The 17,555-nt window shown below is 32.3% G+C and overlaps 1 protein-coding gene across 7 annotated transcripts in view; it reads right to left on the minus strand.

The window, feature by feature from the left end:
• Nucleotides 1–17,555, minus strand: part of LOC132923359 (uncharacterized) — a 185,322-nt gene that overhangs the window by 78,431 nt on the left and 89,336 nt on the right. For 4 of the 7 annotated variants that reach the window (XM_060987307.1, XM_060987305.1, XM_060987304.1 and 1 more), the window contains exons 35-43: nucleotides 16,489–16,651; nucleotides 11,644–11,806; nucleotides 10,127–10,260; nucleotides 8,552–8,846; nucleotides 8,045–8,186; nucleotides 6,999–7,198; nucleotides 6,759–6,911; nucleotides 5,866–5,989; nucleotides 3,155–4,823 (exon numbers count right to left, since the gene is read on the minus strand). In XM_060987307.1, the coding sequence (XP_060843290.1) occupies nucleotides 3,864–4,823; nucleotides 5,866–5,989; nucleotides 6,759–6,911; nucleotides 6,999–7,198; nucleotides 8,045–8,186; nucleotides 8,552–8,846; nucleotides 10,127–10,260; nucleotides 11,644–11,806; nucleotides 16,489–16,651 (2,334 nt within the window). In that variant the 3' untranslated portion in view covers nucleotides 3,155–3,863. Of the gene's footprint in view, nucleotides 1–3,154; nucleotides 4,824–5,865; nucleotides 5,990–6,758; nucleotides 6,912–6,998; nucleotides 7,199–8,044; nucleotides 8,187–8,551; nucleotides 8,847–10,126; nucleotides 10,261–11,643; nucleotides 11,807–16,488; nucleotides 16,652–17,555 lie in introns of those variants that run through there. The other 3 variants (XM_060987310.1, XM_060987309.1, XM_060987308.1) reach the window with 2 other exon arrangements.

A 17,555-nucleotide genomic window follows, 5' to 3' on the forward strand; every position in this document is an offset into this window, starting at 1 on the left:
AATGAATGATTAATAAATAATTGAAATTGTTTAGTAACAATATCTATAGGTAGCAAAAACACTTTTATTTAAAGCTAAAATGATCAAATATATAGACCAGTGATTGAATTAGGGGCGGATGTGGGGGACACATAATAAAAATGTGGAAGAATAATGAAGAATAAATGAAGAATAATAAAAATGATATTAATAAAAAGGATAAGAAAAATCCTTATCCGTGAATATCCCCCACACCGAACGGAAAAATTAAAAGTTAAAATATTAAACAATTATTTATTATGTACAAACTTTCACGGGATTTTAAGACTTTTCCAGAGTTTTTTCTAACACGTTCTTTTCGTGTACTTATATACACTATAAACAGTGGTTCTTAACCGGTTTTCCGTGGACTAGGTATAAGTGTTCCGGGAAAATTTTAAAATCAGTCAGAAAAATTACTAGTATTTATAATTAATGGTATTATTCATTCAACTTTTTTTTGCAAATAAAAGTTAACCTATGTTAGTATATTACTAATAAGTACTAATATAAACAACATAATATATAATAAGTTTCAGGTACTTCATTTTTTACTTTTAAATTTGAATACGGGTTATAATTAACATAGGTACACGACATATTTATTTTAACAATTAATATTATTATTATTATAAAATGTAATTATCATTATATATTTTTAAAATTTTATACTATCAATTATCTTCTATAATCATTCAATAACTATTTTGTATATTATAATGATCCATTATACGTATCATATTATACGTATACATGGTGACTGATATAGCAACGGCTGGCATTCGAAGTGTAAAAGATTACCATCTTGGCAGCATGGAATAATACAAAGATACAATGTCGACGTTGACAAACCCACGATGTATACGTAGAATTGTGGTGCTCCGGTGAAACCATCGCATATGCCTACTGCAGCGATGCAGGATCGAGAGTACGAAAAAGAGGAGGCACTACGGAGTTTGGCGACAAATCATCAGCATACGTTCTCCGACACCCCGTCGTGTGACGAGTTCACGGGTGTCGCACACTCGGATATAGACGCGTGACCCCCTCTGCATGACGGACAGCCGAACGACAACCACATTTTACATTCGCGCGGCCCGGCAGCGACGGTGACACGGTGGCCAGCGATGCTGCCTCGATGTCACCAATACAGAAGTTATGGCAATCGTTACTGATTGACGACAGCTCGACAATTAATCTTTACGGAACATTGCGACCGAATGCTCGATGGAAAAGAAACGTCGCAAAGGTAACGACAAGCGGTAGAGAAGTTGGGGTGCGGCGATGGAACGACCGGCGAAAAAGCCGGACAATATTGATAAAAATATTAAAAACGTACTGAAGCGTTTAACACCGAGTAGGTTGCCACTAAGTGGTGGCACACTCAGATGTACGTTAAAATAAAAACGGCCCGGTGGTGTACGACGTTTACGCGTCGAACGCTAGCGGAGGCTGCTGATCGGCTGAACGCAATCGGGGACGCATAAAAATAATATGACTAGTTGGCAACCGAAAAAGAAGCCGATCCAAATCAAAAAAAGTTATTTTGCAATCGTACAAAAATACTATTTCGGTGTAGGAGACGTCTCACCAAGATATATTGTAAAAGTAAAAACAATAGAAATAAATCAAATATCGTGTGATATGGGATTACAGAAACTCACGACTAATGTTATTTTTATTTATAGAGAGATAGTCCGACAGTCCCTTTTGCCCGCTACAACGTTTTCAACGGTATCGCGAGTACGCTTTCATCTTAAAAATACAAATATTTAATATTTTATGTGAAAAACGGCGAAAAACGTCAGGGGCCGTGGCCGTCAGTCGTATACTTATATAATATAAAAATTTTGACTATTTCTTATTTAATGTGGCGCAAACTGTTACTGCAACCCGTCTTACGATACGTATAAAGTTTCAGAGTCACAAAATAAATCCATCACCGCGAAAACTTGCATACGCTTTTTTTTTCAAAAAAGTGGTTTTAGCGTACGGTAGTGGCCGTGGAGGTCCGTCACACTATCACCCCAAGTTGTGAGTTTTTACTTTTTTGTAACTTAATAGGAAGTTCAGAATTTCAAACTTTAATTCCGGGTGCTTGTGTGATAATACAAATACATACAACGAAAGCGACAATACAGATGTTAAATTGCCTATTCATAATGCCGTGTAACCATATATTTTTAAATCTGTAATATGTATTGTGTTATTTAACTTCAATAATAAGACTACAATCATTTAATTGATTGGGTCAACTAACATTTGTATTACATCTTATAAATTATAACTTTATAAGTATAGTTTTATTATACACAAAAGTACAATATAAGTGAATAGTACTATACGTACTATACTATATATATAATAGTAAGTCTATGTACGAGTACTAGTACCTACCTACCTTTATTTCTTGTGAACCGCTAACATGGAGGGAAACTGTGTAGCATTACTTACTAACTGTGTAAACATTACTTAATTATTTCCTCCATGTATCGTAGTTTATTGAAAATTAAAAAAATATATTGCAAATAGAATATATAGTCAATCACAAATGAGAGATAGAAATATGCTCTGACTTATCAACCGTCACAATGAATGATGCTGCGGTTGTTGGCCCACCCGTGGTCGAAAAGAAAAAGGGTTCCTAAAAACTGATATTAATTTATTTACAAATTTAAAATGTATGTTTTTATTTTTTATAATTTCAGAGTGCAATTTTATGTAACTGGGAATTTAATTTCAATATATCAATATATATATAAATTTTTTTATTATTTTATAAAATTTAAATAAAATATATTATATGTAAAAATATGTACATAATATAATTATTATATATATTAAATAAAATTACCGTTAATATTGCAGACGGCTATAGTTGGCTAGTTCACATACCATCAAATAGCAATAATTATATGATTTATCAATATTTATTATTATTATATATGATTTCTAGTTACCTATATTGATTTTTCCAGTTATGTTGAACGAAGTTCTTCTAGAATATTCATATTTATGCTTTCAGTATATTATCATTATTTTTATTTATTGTTCTTTAAACTAATTTTATCAACTTAAAACTGTTTTAGAGTACGAAAAACAAGTCTATGCATATGAAAATATAGGTATGATGATGTATAAGACCGGAAGAGTTGTATATTATAATTTTCATACTACATAAATCACTAATTGCTATAATTAATTATTTAATATGTATAATTTATTGTAAAAGTTTACACACAAAAAGAACATAAAAATACAAACATCCCGACGGCGAACAATAAAAAGCAGACTTATAAAAATTTGATAATTAATGACGCCAATGATATAACAATAACACAGACCTAGTTCTGTAATAATGAGCTAGACACGATGATGGATAAAATAGGTAGTATAATTTATATATATATATATATATATATATAAAATAGTAATAATATTTGTATAAACGGCATACGGCCAATGGCACGTGAGTATAAATGTATAATTAAAACATTATGAAATGCGAAAAACGGTTCATATAATTATATCAAACCGCTATGTGATAATCATATTATGTACACTTATGAATTAAATGTCTAAGCTTTGGCAATAATTAAATAACACGTAAAATAAAATATCTTAAGTATAAAATAAAAATAAATTTAAAAAAAAAAACAAAACAGTTGAAAAGTAAAAACGAGATGTCTTGCTATCCGTAACGGTATGAGTTGGTAGGTATATAATAATAGATGTATAATAATAGTTCAATAATAGCGTATTATGATTAGTTAAAGAAAAAAAACACACCCTATCGAAGAGGGTGACGTTATCACCGTGTATTGTTATAAAATAATATAAATATTTCACTGTTTCCAAAAGGCGACGGCCTTTTTGAAATTGTCGGCCGTCTGTATGCGAATGGGTTCCTTGCGCTGAACGCCACCACTGACGCTCATGCCAGCCGACGATGCACTGCCATCGCGCCGTCCGCCGTCGAAGATCATCCGGTTCGTCTTGAGCACACTAACTCCGGTACCTGTGGGAAGCGGTACATCGTGAATGGGATGAGTGGTGTCATGGCGGTTTCGCGGTAGAGGAGAACGGGGGTGAGGTGTATGAGAAGATCCACGGGTGGCTGAGTAAGATGAACCACGAACGGCTGGAGAAGATGGACCACGAGTGGCTGGAGAAGATGAACCGTGGGTTGCAGGAGACGAGGGGCTACAAGTTGTAGATGTCGAGGGGCAACGATTTGCTGGAGAAAGAGTACGACGAGCGGCAGGTGAAGAAGGTCGAAGAGTAGCAGGAGAAGAAGGACGAAGAGTAGCAGGAGAAGAAGGACGAAGAGTAGCAGGAGAAGAAGGACGAAGAGTAGCAAGAGAAGAATGACGATCAGTGATTGTTGGTGGAGAACGATGAGTGGGTGGTGGAGGAGAACAGTCCGGGTTAGAAACTGGTGGCTTTTCTTCGGATATGACAGATTGACACTCGGGCGTCCGGATGAGCATCGCAGTTGGAGACGCTACAGATGGACATTCGCTAAAGCCACTGTCGCTACGATCATCACACGCCTTATGACAACTGCCACTTTTCGTCGTTTCGGTTATCGTTATTTCTTGTCCTTCCGAAGGTGACTCAACGGTCGACTCTTCTTCTCTTAGACTGGTCATTTTTAATTTTTGTAAAATGCTTCTAGCTCCATTCCCATCTGCCGTTACTCCTCCCACTCCTCCTCCAGCACTGCCACCCCCGACGACACCGCGTCTACTAGCCGCTGACAGAGTGGCCATCCTGCCCAGGGCACGTATTGCGTTGCCCGTTTTCTGATCACAGCACGCAAAACAAACAAAAACACACACAAGCACAAAAAAACGTGTTAGTCAAATCAAAATACTACTCTGTTAAATAAAAAATATTATATAACTTATTCATTGTATAATGTTGCATTAATGTTAACAGTGTTAGCTGTTAGGACAGTTGTAAAAATATATGTATATATAAATTAAAGGGTTATTGATGTTAAACATAAATTGTAACTACTTCGTTTTTGCACATAATGAGGTAACTTAGATAAGCCTAGATGATTTAAATTATTTTATGAACACTCAACAATAAAATTTCAAACAATTGATTTTATTGTTGAATATAATACATGAATAAACAAGTTTGATATAAAAATAAAGATAGGCAAACGGATATGATATATTATTATATGCAAAAAACGATTCTGAGTAGAAACTTATCGCGTACGAAAAAAAACATATCATAAAATGTGTAACACATTAATCGCATTCATCACTCTACTCAGAATCTAAAATGTGTTTATTGCATTTCACATTAATACGTCACAACGTGAGTGACTACAATATACGCCTACTGCTTTAAATGTTAGCTTCTTACTAATAATTGAAATATAATATCAAAGACGATTATAACAATTTTTTTTTATTATTAATTATTCATATTTTATTATATCAATAATACAGGTAGCCAGGTAGGTAATCGAATTATAATTTAAATAATTATTTATAATATACTTAATGTTAATAGTTAATTATCAGCAGAACACATTACCTATTATAAAATAAGTCTTGAATATTATTATATTATTATTAAGCCAACAGTAATTAATTATTAAGAAAGAATCAATTTAAATTAACGTTATTGAAAATCACTCGACCATACTTTAAAAATAAAATTATAACAATATTGTTTTATAATTTATTAAATGTTCAGAAGCTTATAAAGTTAAATTGAAAATCATATGTACGTATTTTTGTTGTCATGTTAACACTACGCAACTATAACTTTCTGCTATTGTACCACAAGAATAATATTATTGTAATTTTATAAATTGATACTAACCTGCCATTTTCGTCGAATAATGAATTTTTTAAGTTTATCCGTACTCAAGATCACGCAACTCATGTCCATGTCCTGTTGTGCCAGCCACTTGTGTTTCAGGCATTCTCTGGCAGTAAGTCTTAACCTGCAAGATGGCTTGTGATCAATGAGGTGAACCGTTACCGATGCGTTTATAATAAGTTCATAATAATCAGTTTAGAAATTATAGCAATATTAAATCGATAGACTAAAACAAGGCCGAGTAATAAAAAAAATATATTTTAACTATTTTAAGGTACAGAGAACTCAAATTTAAAATGTGATATATAATTATTATTATTTATTTAATAACTTTTCTAGTCAATATTATTACATTCATTATTGTTTATGGAATATAGATACATTATCAACAATTAAATCATTTAAATTTTTATAATATAATCTGATAAATATGATAAATTAGGACACTTTATAGGCCTTATGATGTTTGATTATAGCAATTGATTTTTTTTTTTTTACTATTTTAAATTTAATAAATAATATTAATATTTTTTTTAATTTTTAGGCAAACCCGGTTTCGAATGAATAAAATACTTTTTATTAGTTGATATACTAATAAATAATAATAATTTTCCACTTCAATAATAATATAATAGCAAACTGTAATTATATTTTAAATTATAAACTTTTATTTTTATTTATTTATTCTATTAACATTTTTTTTAAATTTATTTCTAAATTGTTAGTGTATAAAATATAATTGAATCATCTTTATTACATTTTTTTTTTTAAATTAAATAGGGAATGCATAAAGTATGAGCAGGTATTTTAATGGTATACGTTTTAAACCCTAATAACGATATTTTACATCATAACGCTGTTATCGCAAAGGATGACGACGGTGGGTAACGTACTCTTTGCGTTTGATCAACAGCGCACTTATGAAGTCTTTGGCGTCTTGAGAGACGGCGTCGAATGCCTCGTCATCGAAGTCAAACTCTGCTTTTGTTATATTGGTGAACGTTTCAGAGTCGTTGTCTCCCATGAACGGTGACAGGCCGGATAATCTGAACGCCATGAAAAAACGTGAAACAAATAGTCAATATCCTTGAAAAAAATTTCTGATTTTTAGATTCAACGGTTGAATTGCTTACAATACGTAGCAGATGACTCCCACAGACCACATATCCGATTCGAAGCCGATTGGTTCGTAGCCAATGATTTCGGGTGGGATAAACTCGGGCGTGCCGAACAGCACTCGCATCGGCTGTCCCGGTATGATTTTCTGCGCCAATCCGAAGTCAATGAGCTTGATGTAGTGTGAAGTCCGCGACTGACACATAATGTTTTCCGGCTACAGATCGACATATAATTGAAGTGAAAAACCCGTTATATATATCCACAAGATAAAACAATATTTATTATTATATTATGTATACATTATTTTGATGAGATTATAATTATTAATTATTAATATAATGTCTATACAGAATGCCAGAATAAATTTATTTTTTGTAGAAATATTTCACACTTTTCGTCGATTTAATAATACGTGGAGGTATAAACTATTAAACTGACTAGTGACTATAGTGTGGCCATTCTCAGCCATATTGGGTATGATTTACAAAATAAAATATAAATTCACACATAATAATTCTCTAGTTGATTTGAATCAATCAAATTAAACTTTGTAAAGAAAATGATAATTTAAGTAATAGTGAAATCTTTCGAGTTTCTACCTAACCGCAAAAAACCGAACGTAATTTATTGTACGTTCAATACATATCACTCTGTGCAGAATCTAATATAAGAGACGTTTTAATTATTATCATGTTTTTACTATTGACTCATAAATTTAAGAATATTATTTTAATATAATACCAATTTAAAGTTATAAATTCGTCTCTTTATCTCAAAATAATAATATAACGTTAAGAATATGAAAAACGCAGAAAAATACATTTTTATCGATGAGCTAGATAGTTTGCAATCGAAAAATTATAACGGACGATCCGCGTATACTCAATAGGTACTTTGGTGAACAATTTGGTAGTGTGAAAAAATGTGTATTTTAATAATATCTTACTGAAAATACTCAAATACACGCGTGAAAGCTGTTAAAGGCATGGAACATTCATAACTTAATTAACTATGAAAATTATAAATAACAACTAATCAGACTAGGAAAAATATTACATACCTTTAAATCCAAGTGCACGACATTCTGTTTGTGCATGTAGTCTACGCCTTCGCATATCTGTCTGGTAAATAGAATGCAATCTTTTTCTGTGAGCGTGAAGTCATCGGCTACAACTCTTTCGAACAGCTCACCGCCAGAAATGCTAGAGGTTATTATAAAAATCAATTTAGTTAAATTTCTTTCTATGATTAAAAAATTATTAAAATAAAAAATAAAATATTATTCATTATTCATTTTAAGGTTTTGTAAGTTATATGAATAACACTACGTGTTGGCGAAAAAATTAGGTGTGGCTAAGTTTAAATTGTGTTTTATTATTTTTATTATTATTATTATTATTTTTTTCAATAATAATACAGTAAAATTCGGATCAATAAAATAACTTTTTATTTATAAATATATTATAACATCAAAAAAAAAATTATTTTTCTACAAAAAAATTATCAGAATAAATTATGAAATAAAGTTTAATATTGTTTTATATTTTAAAATAAAATATGTGCTTACTATTCGGTAACCAATACCACTTCCCTGGGCTTGTCGAAAGCCGCGTCGAGCTGTAAGAGTTTCGGGTGTCGCAGACAGTTCATTATGTCCACTTCTTCTTGCGCTTTTTCCTTGTCTGTTGATTTAATGCACCTTACGAACTTGGCGGCGTAATATTTATTGGTCTCGCGTTCTTTCACTTTATACACGACCCCATATCTGCCTTTGCCAAGTTCATCCAGCATTTCGTATTGTTTATCAAACAGATCACCATTTTCTATATTAACCGTTTTTGGCCAAAGCGTATTTCCATAATCTTTAAATATATATAATATAACATTATTATCATTTCAATCATTCAAATTTAATCAGAAAACCTTATTTTTATACTACATAATAGGTATGCATTTTACACATTATATTACGTATATCCGTATTATGATGAGTAGTGAGTATTGACTCACGTGAACAAAATGTATTGAAATTTTTAAATGTTTTATATTTTGTTGTAAAAATATAACAGTTGAGAAATATTTTGAACACATTTTGTAAATATTTTTAAATATAGCGTTGAAATTCAATATATTATTACACAAGTTACTACATATTTATACCATAAGAGTTGTCCACCAATAATAATAATTAATAGATTTATTTCATGTTCGAACTATTAAAAAAATTAACGAATTATATATTATTATATACCTACGAGTATGCCCTATACTATGAAAGTATGAACAAATTACATTAATGTATTTCAAATTATTGTTATTTACATCGATTAATGCAGATGGATATCAATAAGGCAGTGAACGAATACATACAATTAATAGTTATAAGAAACATAATAATATGTTTTGCTATACATACTGTGTAGATTTGTAGACCTATATAATAATATGGCAAAGCAACAATAATAAATTATTAACTAGGTAATATTATTTTTCTATTTTTCGTCGTTTATTAACACGCTGTGTATTAAACTCTCTCTTATCGCCCACTCCTCGTAGGCATAAACGCGCGACTTGATGAACATATATACGTATGCCAATTATTGTACACGCGTTATTAATATGTTGTTATGGACTTTTACTCGTTTTTAATGTAGGTAATATTTTATAAAGTAATACGCACCAACCATATTTTATTATCGGTGTTTCATTTGCCGTTGTATTTACGGTTTCGATTACGACGGGGAAAAATTCCTTTAAAAAATAAATTGATAATATGTGGTATTGAGCAGTGGGAGTCCTTTGTATCAAGAGTTATGATTAAGTATTGTAATCATCCCCCACTTTTGATTTATCTTCAAATACGCTTACACAGCGCGGAACGTGATCGTTATAATAATTTAGTGCTTACACTTACATGTTATATTATGATATAGGTAATATAGCGGTCGGACGCGGCGAAATCTGAAATAATGAATGTGATTTCGCTATGAACACTATTATAATAATATATTACATTGGTCAGGCCTCGTGAAATTGTGAAAAACCGTACACGGAAATATTAACAATATATGACCTAACATTACTACGATACGTGTCAACCTTATTAAAATATTATTATTATTATTATTATTATATACGTTACCAGTTTGTAGTATGTAAACTGGTGTAGATTCTAAGCTCGCTTCGCTCGATCCATGCATATTTTCCGCTCGGACTCTGAACACGTACGACTCGCCGGGTGCCAGACCCCGAACAATGTGTGATAACGAGTGACACCTGAGCAGAGATAGAGAGAATTATATAATATTAAATTATCAAAACAATACGATACGTAAATATACATATAGGAAATAATAAATTATACTCGTGTATAATTGTATGACATTCGATTCACACGAAAATCCGTGAATAATGACGAATGGGGAAGGGAAAGGCAAAACAAAAGCACACACCACGGGTATCGTATATTATATAACATAACATTAAATGATTTATTTATATCAAAAGGTGTGCATATAGCTGTAAAGTTACGACCGTTATTTGAGGAGGAAAACTCCAGCAGTTATTAAAGCATTGTAGAAAGTATAGACACTATACTAAATATTTGAAAAGAATTTTCCCGCTTTCGCCGTCGAAAAATTGTTAGGTGTATAATGATGCCACGCGTAAATGAAACGTGCTCGTTGAAGGCTTAAATCGATTATTATTATTTTTTTTTTATTGTATTGTAATACTGAGATCTAGTATAAATTATTATTAATATTATGATTACTATATATAATATTAACGACCTTCGTATATTATACGTTAATTTGTCGTATGCGGTAATCGATCGTGAGTATGATAAAGCAATTTATTTTATTTTTTTTGAAAATTCTACACGAGAAAGTAAAAATAATATTATTAACTATAATAGAAACGTAGAAATTGTAAGAATTAATATTTAAAAAAAATATATGTCTCGTAATATTACAATCATAAAATTATTATTATCATTCGATCGATCGTTTTTCAATACCATACGTCATCGTCCACCCGATGTATGATTGCAATAATCATCTGATACATAACGACACGTATGACGTGTACATAAGTGGGTAGTATTATTTACGACTAGAAATATTATAATATACTTTATATTCAGGACGAGACACTGCGTTTAATCGAATAGTTGATAAGAGAAAACTTTGGATATTACGCGATCGACCTCCCCGTATACTGGATAATTCTATTATCAAACACTTATTATTTTAAAATTTATTAAAATTGTTAAAAATATTTTTTACATAATTTTCAGTCGATATTAAATAATTTGCTATGTTTGAATATATTCTATCGTTAAATGTTTGTAAATAACTGTTACTTTTTTTTTTACTTATTCTAACGACAACATAGATTTTTAATTTGATACTCTGAAGCAAAGTATTTTTCGGAGTATTTAAATACCTACATAAAAATCGAAATTTGAAAAAGTAGTTTATGAGTTAAAAGTATTTAACGTTTGTGTAAATGGAGTAGTAGCTCACCATTTTGTGGGATATTGCCGTACAACTTAGTATAAAATATAAATAATACAAATAGTATTAATAGTATACATAGTATATAATAAGCTATACCGGACAATAAATAACGATTGGATGAAAATAAATTGTCACTCACTTGTCGGCTACTAGTTTCCAATCGGACTGGTTGAACGGTCGGACTTCCACGCCGTAACCGGTGACCATACACCCGCCGTCGTACGCTGGACTCGACCACGTTACGTCCGCGCTAGTCTCTGACACGGAGACAACAGGTCTACCGGCTGGTGGGTCTGGAGGTCCTACAAACACACACACACACACGCGCCCATATATTTACCACAATTTACAATCGGTCGATAATAAAACAATAACAATTTACAGGTAGGTATAATATATATATGTTATGTATATTGTATATTTATTACGCTAATATCATAAAGCTAGATTGTGTATACGCAATGAATAACTATTGAACCGATTTAAATAAAAGTTTTATCAATAGTATACTCGAAACTTTAATGTTTTGTTAGCTTCTTTCTCAACCCCGCGAGAGTAGTACAACAAACGAATTTTGTTTCGGCTCACGATAATCGAATAATCTTTGGTTTATATGATGGTCACCATTGGTTACAGAAATACAATTTTAAAATTATTTTGTATTATTATTCTTTATTATTTTTTATTTCGTATAGATAGCCAACCCTTCTGTAAAAATTACTATATCCGTTTTTATCGGATTTTGTTTTTAAATAAAATAATATTTAATGTAGGTATTGTTTGTCATTAAAATTATCAACAAAAAGTAACTTTTGACTCAGCGCTACTCGACTAGTTTAGACGAAAATTCAAGACGTCGTTTTTAGATATATCAGAAAAGTTTTAAGGGTAGTTTTAACGACATCTGACAACATGTAATATAATGTAGTAATACGCTACAGGCGGATCGTTCATATCTGTAGAACTATTGTTCGAAAAGCGAAATACACAGATGCCGATTCTCTCGTGAGGAGACCTAACCGGGTATACTATATATTATAATACCGAGACACGCTGAATATCGCCATATTTTGTTCATTATTTCTAGAGTGAAGTGGGGTACCCATACAGCTAATAAAATGTATATTTTAAATATTTGCAATATAAATAGTGAAAAACGTCATTATCATAGTATAATTGTATACTTAAAGTACTTACGGCGTACGGTGATCGACCGTGTAGCTAAACCGGTTCGAATTCTCCACAGAAAAGTTATTGAATTGATATATTCTAAGTATAGGGTACTATCATAATATTATATATTATAATATATTTTTATGACGGACGACGATCGCTTTAGAATTTAGATCATATAAGTACTACACAAGATCTGAGACGACCGTCACCGATGCGCGAGATGCGACACACGCGATGACAGTGATACCGTTGAACAGAACGTGTGCTCCTGATAATATTATAATATATTATAATATTATGTACACGCCGATACCGAGCGGTTTAGTGGCGTACACGTCATAATAGGATATAATTATTATGTGTGCGGAGTGAGTGCTTACGAGATAATAATTATGTACGCGGTTAACGCACATGTCGACAAAAATAAAAAAAAACATTAAATATTAAAAACCTTTTACACACGCGAATCTAATAACCGCGCGTCGCCGAGTGCTCGTTAATGTACCTACTACGTACGTATAACTATAGGTAATATTATTATTAAACGATGACATTACACGTTGCCATCGTCAAGAGAAATTTTACATTGTGCGCTACACGTATACGGTTTCAAACTCGACATTTGTCGCGTGCGCTCTAACATATCATTATATATATATATAGTATAATATAATATAGACGGTTGGTAAGTGCCGAGTACGCGTACGCCCATGAAACGAGTAGGTACTATCGTAGAATAACGACGCGCAACGATATTAATATAATAATTTTGATTGTAATACGTTGCCGCTCGTTATTGCACACGTCAAGTAGGACTGTTTATAATATTATAATGTTGTGCTTGTATACGTCTCGTCGTTTCTGGTTAATACCTAAAAATCTAAAACACACTGCGCGTGGTAGGCAAATGGCTAAATGAATATAAAATAAGGCAACGCGCGACGCCATCGATTCAAATAATGATAACATCATTACGCCACTGACTACCACCGAATCCGTGTAGGTACTATTAGTATATATTATTGTGCAAGTGTAGGTAAATTATACATATAATATTATATTATTATGTACAACAACAGTGTATATATGTAATATAATTTCGTAGTAAATAACAATAATATGTAGTTGTCGTTGTAGTTGACGCGGGTGTGAATCATAATGATACCTACTAACCTACTATAATAAGTATAATACGTGTAAAATACGTCGCATACTATTATGAAAGTGACGGACGTGATAAAAACTAAAAATACCTATTTTTTCCATAAGCGCGGTTTCGTTTCTAAAACATGTGTTAATCTTCAACGTGAATTCTTCGATTTTTTAATCAATTTACTCAATTGACGTCGGGCTTATTAATACCTCGTGTTCTTATATCTTTGGTGAGAATAAAGATTTTCTGGGGGTATCATCAAATTTATAACAGTATGATCATTGATTTTAAATACTAGTATTTATAATTAATGGTATGATGTATACAAATATTAAAACAATTTAGTACCTAATCTCTAATTAAATATTATATCCGTTTTTATATAGTGCGTGCTGGACGAGTATCGTTATATTATAGACACTCATTGTACCTAAATGATGACGATTTCTAGTCATTGAATCGAACACCTTTTTCCTCGAATTACCTAGTTTCATTGGAAAAATATGTCTGTAGACTTAAATTGAATGAAGAAAAATTAAATATAAAAAAGATCCCCTCTTAAAAGTATATAAAACGAGTACAAAATAACACAAATCCTCGTCTAGATATTAAAATATAATATTCTATTTACCGTATGTACTACGTGTTATACATAATAATAATCGTCTATAGAAAATAAAAAAGGCGTTAATTCCTAATATCTACTGGCCATTAACAATAATGAGCATCACACTATAGCTGGCTATAGTAATAAAAAAAACGCTGTATTCGTCGTCTGGAAGAAACGGCAACAGACGAAACCAAAATTTAGATCATTTGCAATTCAGAGTTCAAACGTCAAACACTGAAACACCACACAAGAGTAAATGGCTGCAGTTTACGAATCAGCCAACATCAATTGAAATCGAATACACCGACACACTGTTGTCACTACTGAAATCATAGGTAATCGTATATATTATCATTATCGCAATACAATGATTTCGTGCATCGAAGATACAGCAGTTGACGAACCGACGACGTCCGTAAAATTGCATGTCTTATAGTTGAAGCCGTCGGATCGGACGACAGAGAGTAAGCACCTCCGAGAAAGAGGAGGCACGGAGTCTGGCGATAAGGCACCAACGCGCGTTTTCCGGCATCCCGTGGTGTGACGAGTTCACGGGTGTCGCATGTTCGGTTATGGACGCGTTAGACTCCCTGTGCATGGCGGCCAGCCGACCGGCATTCGCCTTTTACAATCGCGCGGCCCGACGGCGACACGGTGGCTGTATGTTATACGCGGTACGGGAGTGGACAACGGTGCTACCTCATTAACGACACCAATAGCAGTTAGAGCAATCGTTACTGATTTACGATAGATCGACAATTAATCGTTACGTAACAATGCGACCGATTGCTTGATGGACACGAAACGTCACGGATAACGGTACAGTTAGAGCGAGAATGTACTGCATCGCGCGTACAAAGGTGTATAACGACAAACGGTATAAAAGTTGGCGGGCAGCGACGGAACAGCCGGCGAAGAAGCCAGTCAACAACGATAAAAACATTAAAAACGTACTAAAGCGTTTAACGTCGAGTAAGTTGCCACGAAGCGGTAGCACACACTAGGACGCATGTCAAAATAAAAAACGATCCGGTATATGACGTTTATCTGTCGCGACACGGCCGGTGGAGGCTGACGAACCGCCGAACGCAATCGAAGACGCATAAAAATAATACGGTGACCGCCGATAAAGCAGCCGATTAAAATCGCAAATAGTATTTCGTGATCGTACAAAAATACGATGTCGGTGTCGGAGACGTCTCAACAACACTTTGCAAAAGTAAAAAAAAAAAAAACAAATCTCGTGTGACATGGATTGCGGGAACATCCAATCTGCAATGGTCAACATGTCTTTGAATGCAATGGCAATGTCTATAATTATAATACTGTGGTGACATCACTGACATCGGGTCACGGACTATAATATGTGCTATTAACGTTACAATACGTCATTGATAACAATAATAATAAACACAACGGAACAATTTAACAATAGGTGACCGGTCGGCGTTTGCGATTTCGATGTGATGTGTTGTCCGGTAATAGTGAATTTGATGGGTCGTGGGTATTCATAACGAAACTGATGCGCCACCAATAACACAGGAGGTTGACTCATATATATGTGATGGCAATGCAAATTACATGCCAAGACGTTAGACGAATGGTGAATCGTCAGGCGGCCGTACATTTTACGCACCAAAACGATATAATATGTTTTTGAGTGTACCAAACACTCGTCACTCGATCTACACTAATTAATTTTTAATTATATGTATATCATTTATTTTCTCAGTATATATAATAAAACTTTTAAACGATTATAATCTTCAAAAGACTTAACATTCTTAGTGAAGATATTCTTAACATAATGGCTAAAACTTTGCGAAAATTAGATTTAGTATTGTAATTTTTTCTTTATGTCAATGCTTATACTTAAAAAAAGTAGGTAGGTATAGTTAGTTTTCATAAAAAAATTTCGTATGATTATTAAAAAAAAAGTTTTATTTTTCTATAACTGAGTTTCAACCCCCCCCCCCCCCTTGCGTACGTTCCTGTATAGACCGGATCGATTGTGTATTTATTAAAAATTTTACATTGTATTATACCTTCGACGGCGACCGATGCGAAGTGGAAATCGTTGCCGTGTCCGTTGTCAACACGGACGACGTACTTGCCACAATCGTCGGCTGTAATCGAGTCGATCGTTAAACTGGACACACCGCGTCCGTTGGTTATACACAAATGTGCGTCGGACTCCAAAACTTTGCCCTGTTTACGAAATATGACTGTCAATATTATTATTATAAGAATTCGAGGTTAGATATTCTATTAGATTATAATTACTATTACTCATAGTATAATATGTGATCAATAGAGTTTTCAAAGTCTATTGTCCTAGTTATCGATAGGTATTTATTTTATTTTTATAAATTCACTGCATGATACAGCAATTCTCATCATTAACATTAAATAAAACAATGTATTATGCTTTTTTTAAATTAAAAATCCAAACATTTTTTTAGTTAATAGTATTAGGTTTATTTTAGCTATAAAGCATACGCAGGACCACAAATAAAATAAATTTTATTTGCTTTTGCTAATATCTATTTATATTAATAAGAAGCTATGTTTCTGTATGTGTGTGTAAGCGATCTAAAGCCCATTGTTTATCATATTCATGGTTCATATGTAATTCTATACTCGAGGATGTATACCTCCAAGCTAAATGTTCAAATTTCGAAGAAAACCCCACACAAAAATTTATTGGCTCTTGAAAAATAAATATTTTTTTATTTGTTTAGTGCATAAGTCACCCATTTACGATCCTTTGGTGATTGATTACATAACATTAAATAGTTATTTTGATTGGATATAATTTTGCACCTATATTATATATTTGGTAAAAAAAATTTTAAACGACTGCTATGTTAAAAAAATGTGTAATTTATATTTAACGAAGTTTAAAAAGGTTTGAATCTACGGCTATTTAATTTTTTTATGAGCAACGTCGAGCTGGTTCATCTTGTTTATTATATTATGAAATATGTTTTTTTCTTAAGTCAACATATTGATACTGTAAGCCGATATCAATTATCAACAACAATATTTTACTAAAATACTATGTTATACCTAAAAATATCCGTGTTCCCTATTTGTATATAACTAAACAATT

This window comes from Rhopalosiphum padi, chromosome 2 (genome assembly GCF_020882245.1).
Source record: "Rhopalosiphum padi isolate XX-2018 chromosome 2, ASM2088224v1, whole genome shotgun sequence".
Lineage (NCBI taxonomy): Eukaryota > Metazoa > Arthropoda > Insecta > Hemiptera > Aphididae > Rhopalosiphum > Rhopalosiphum padi.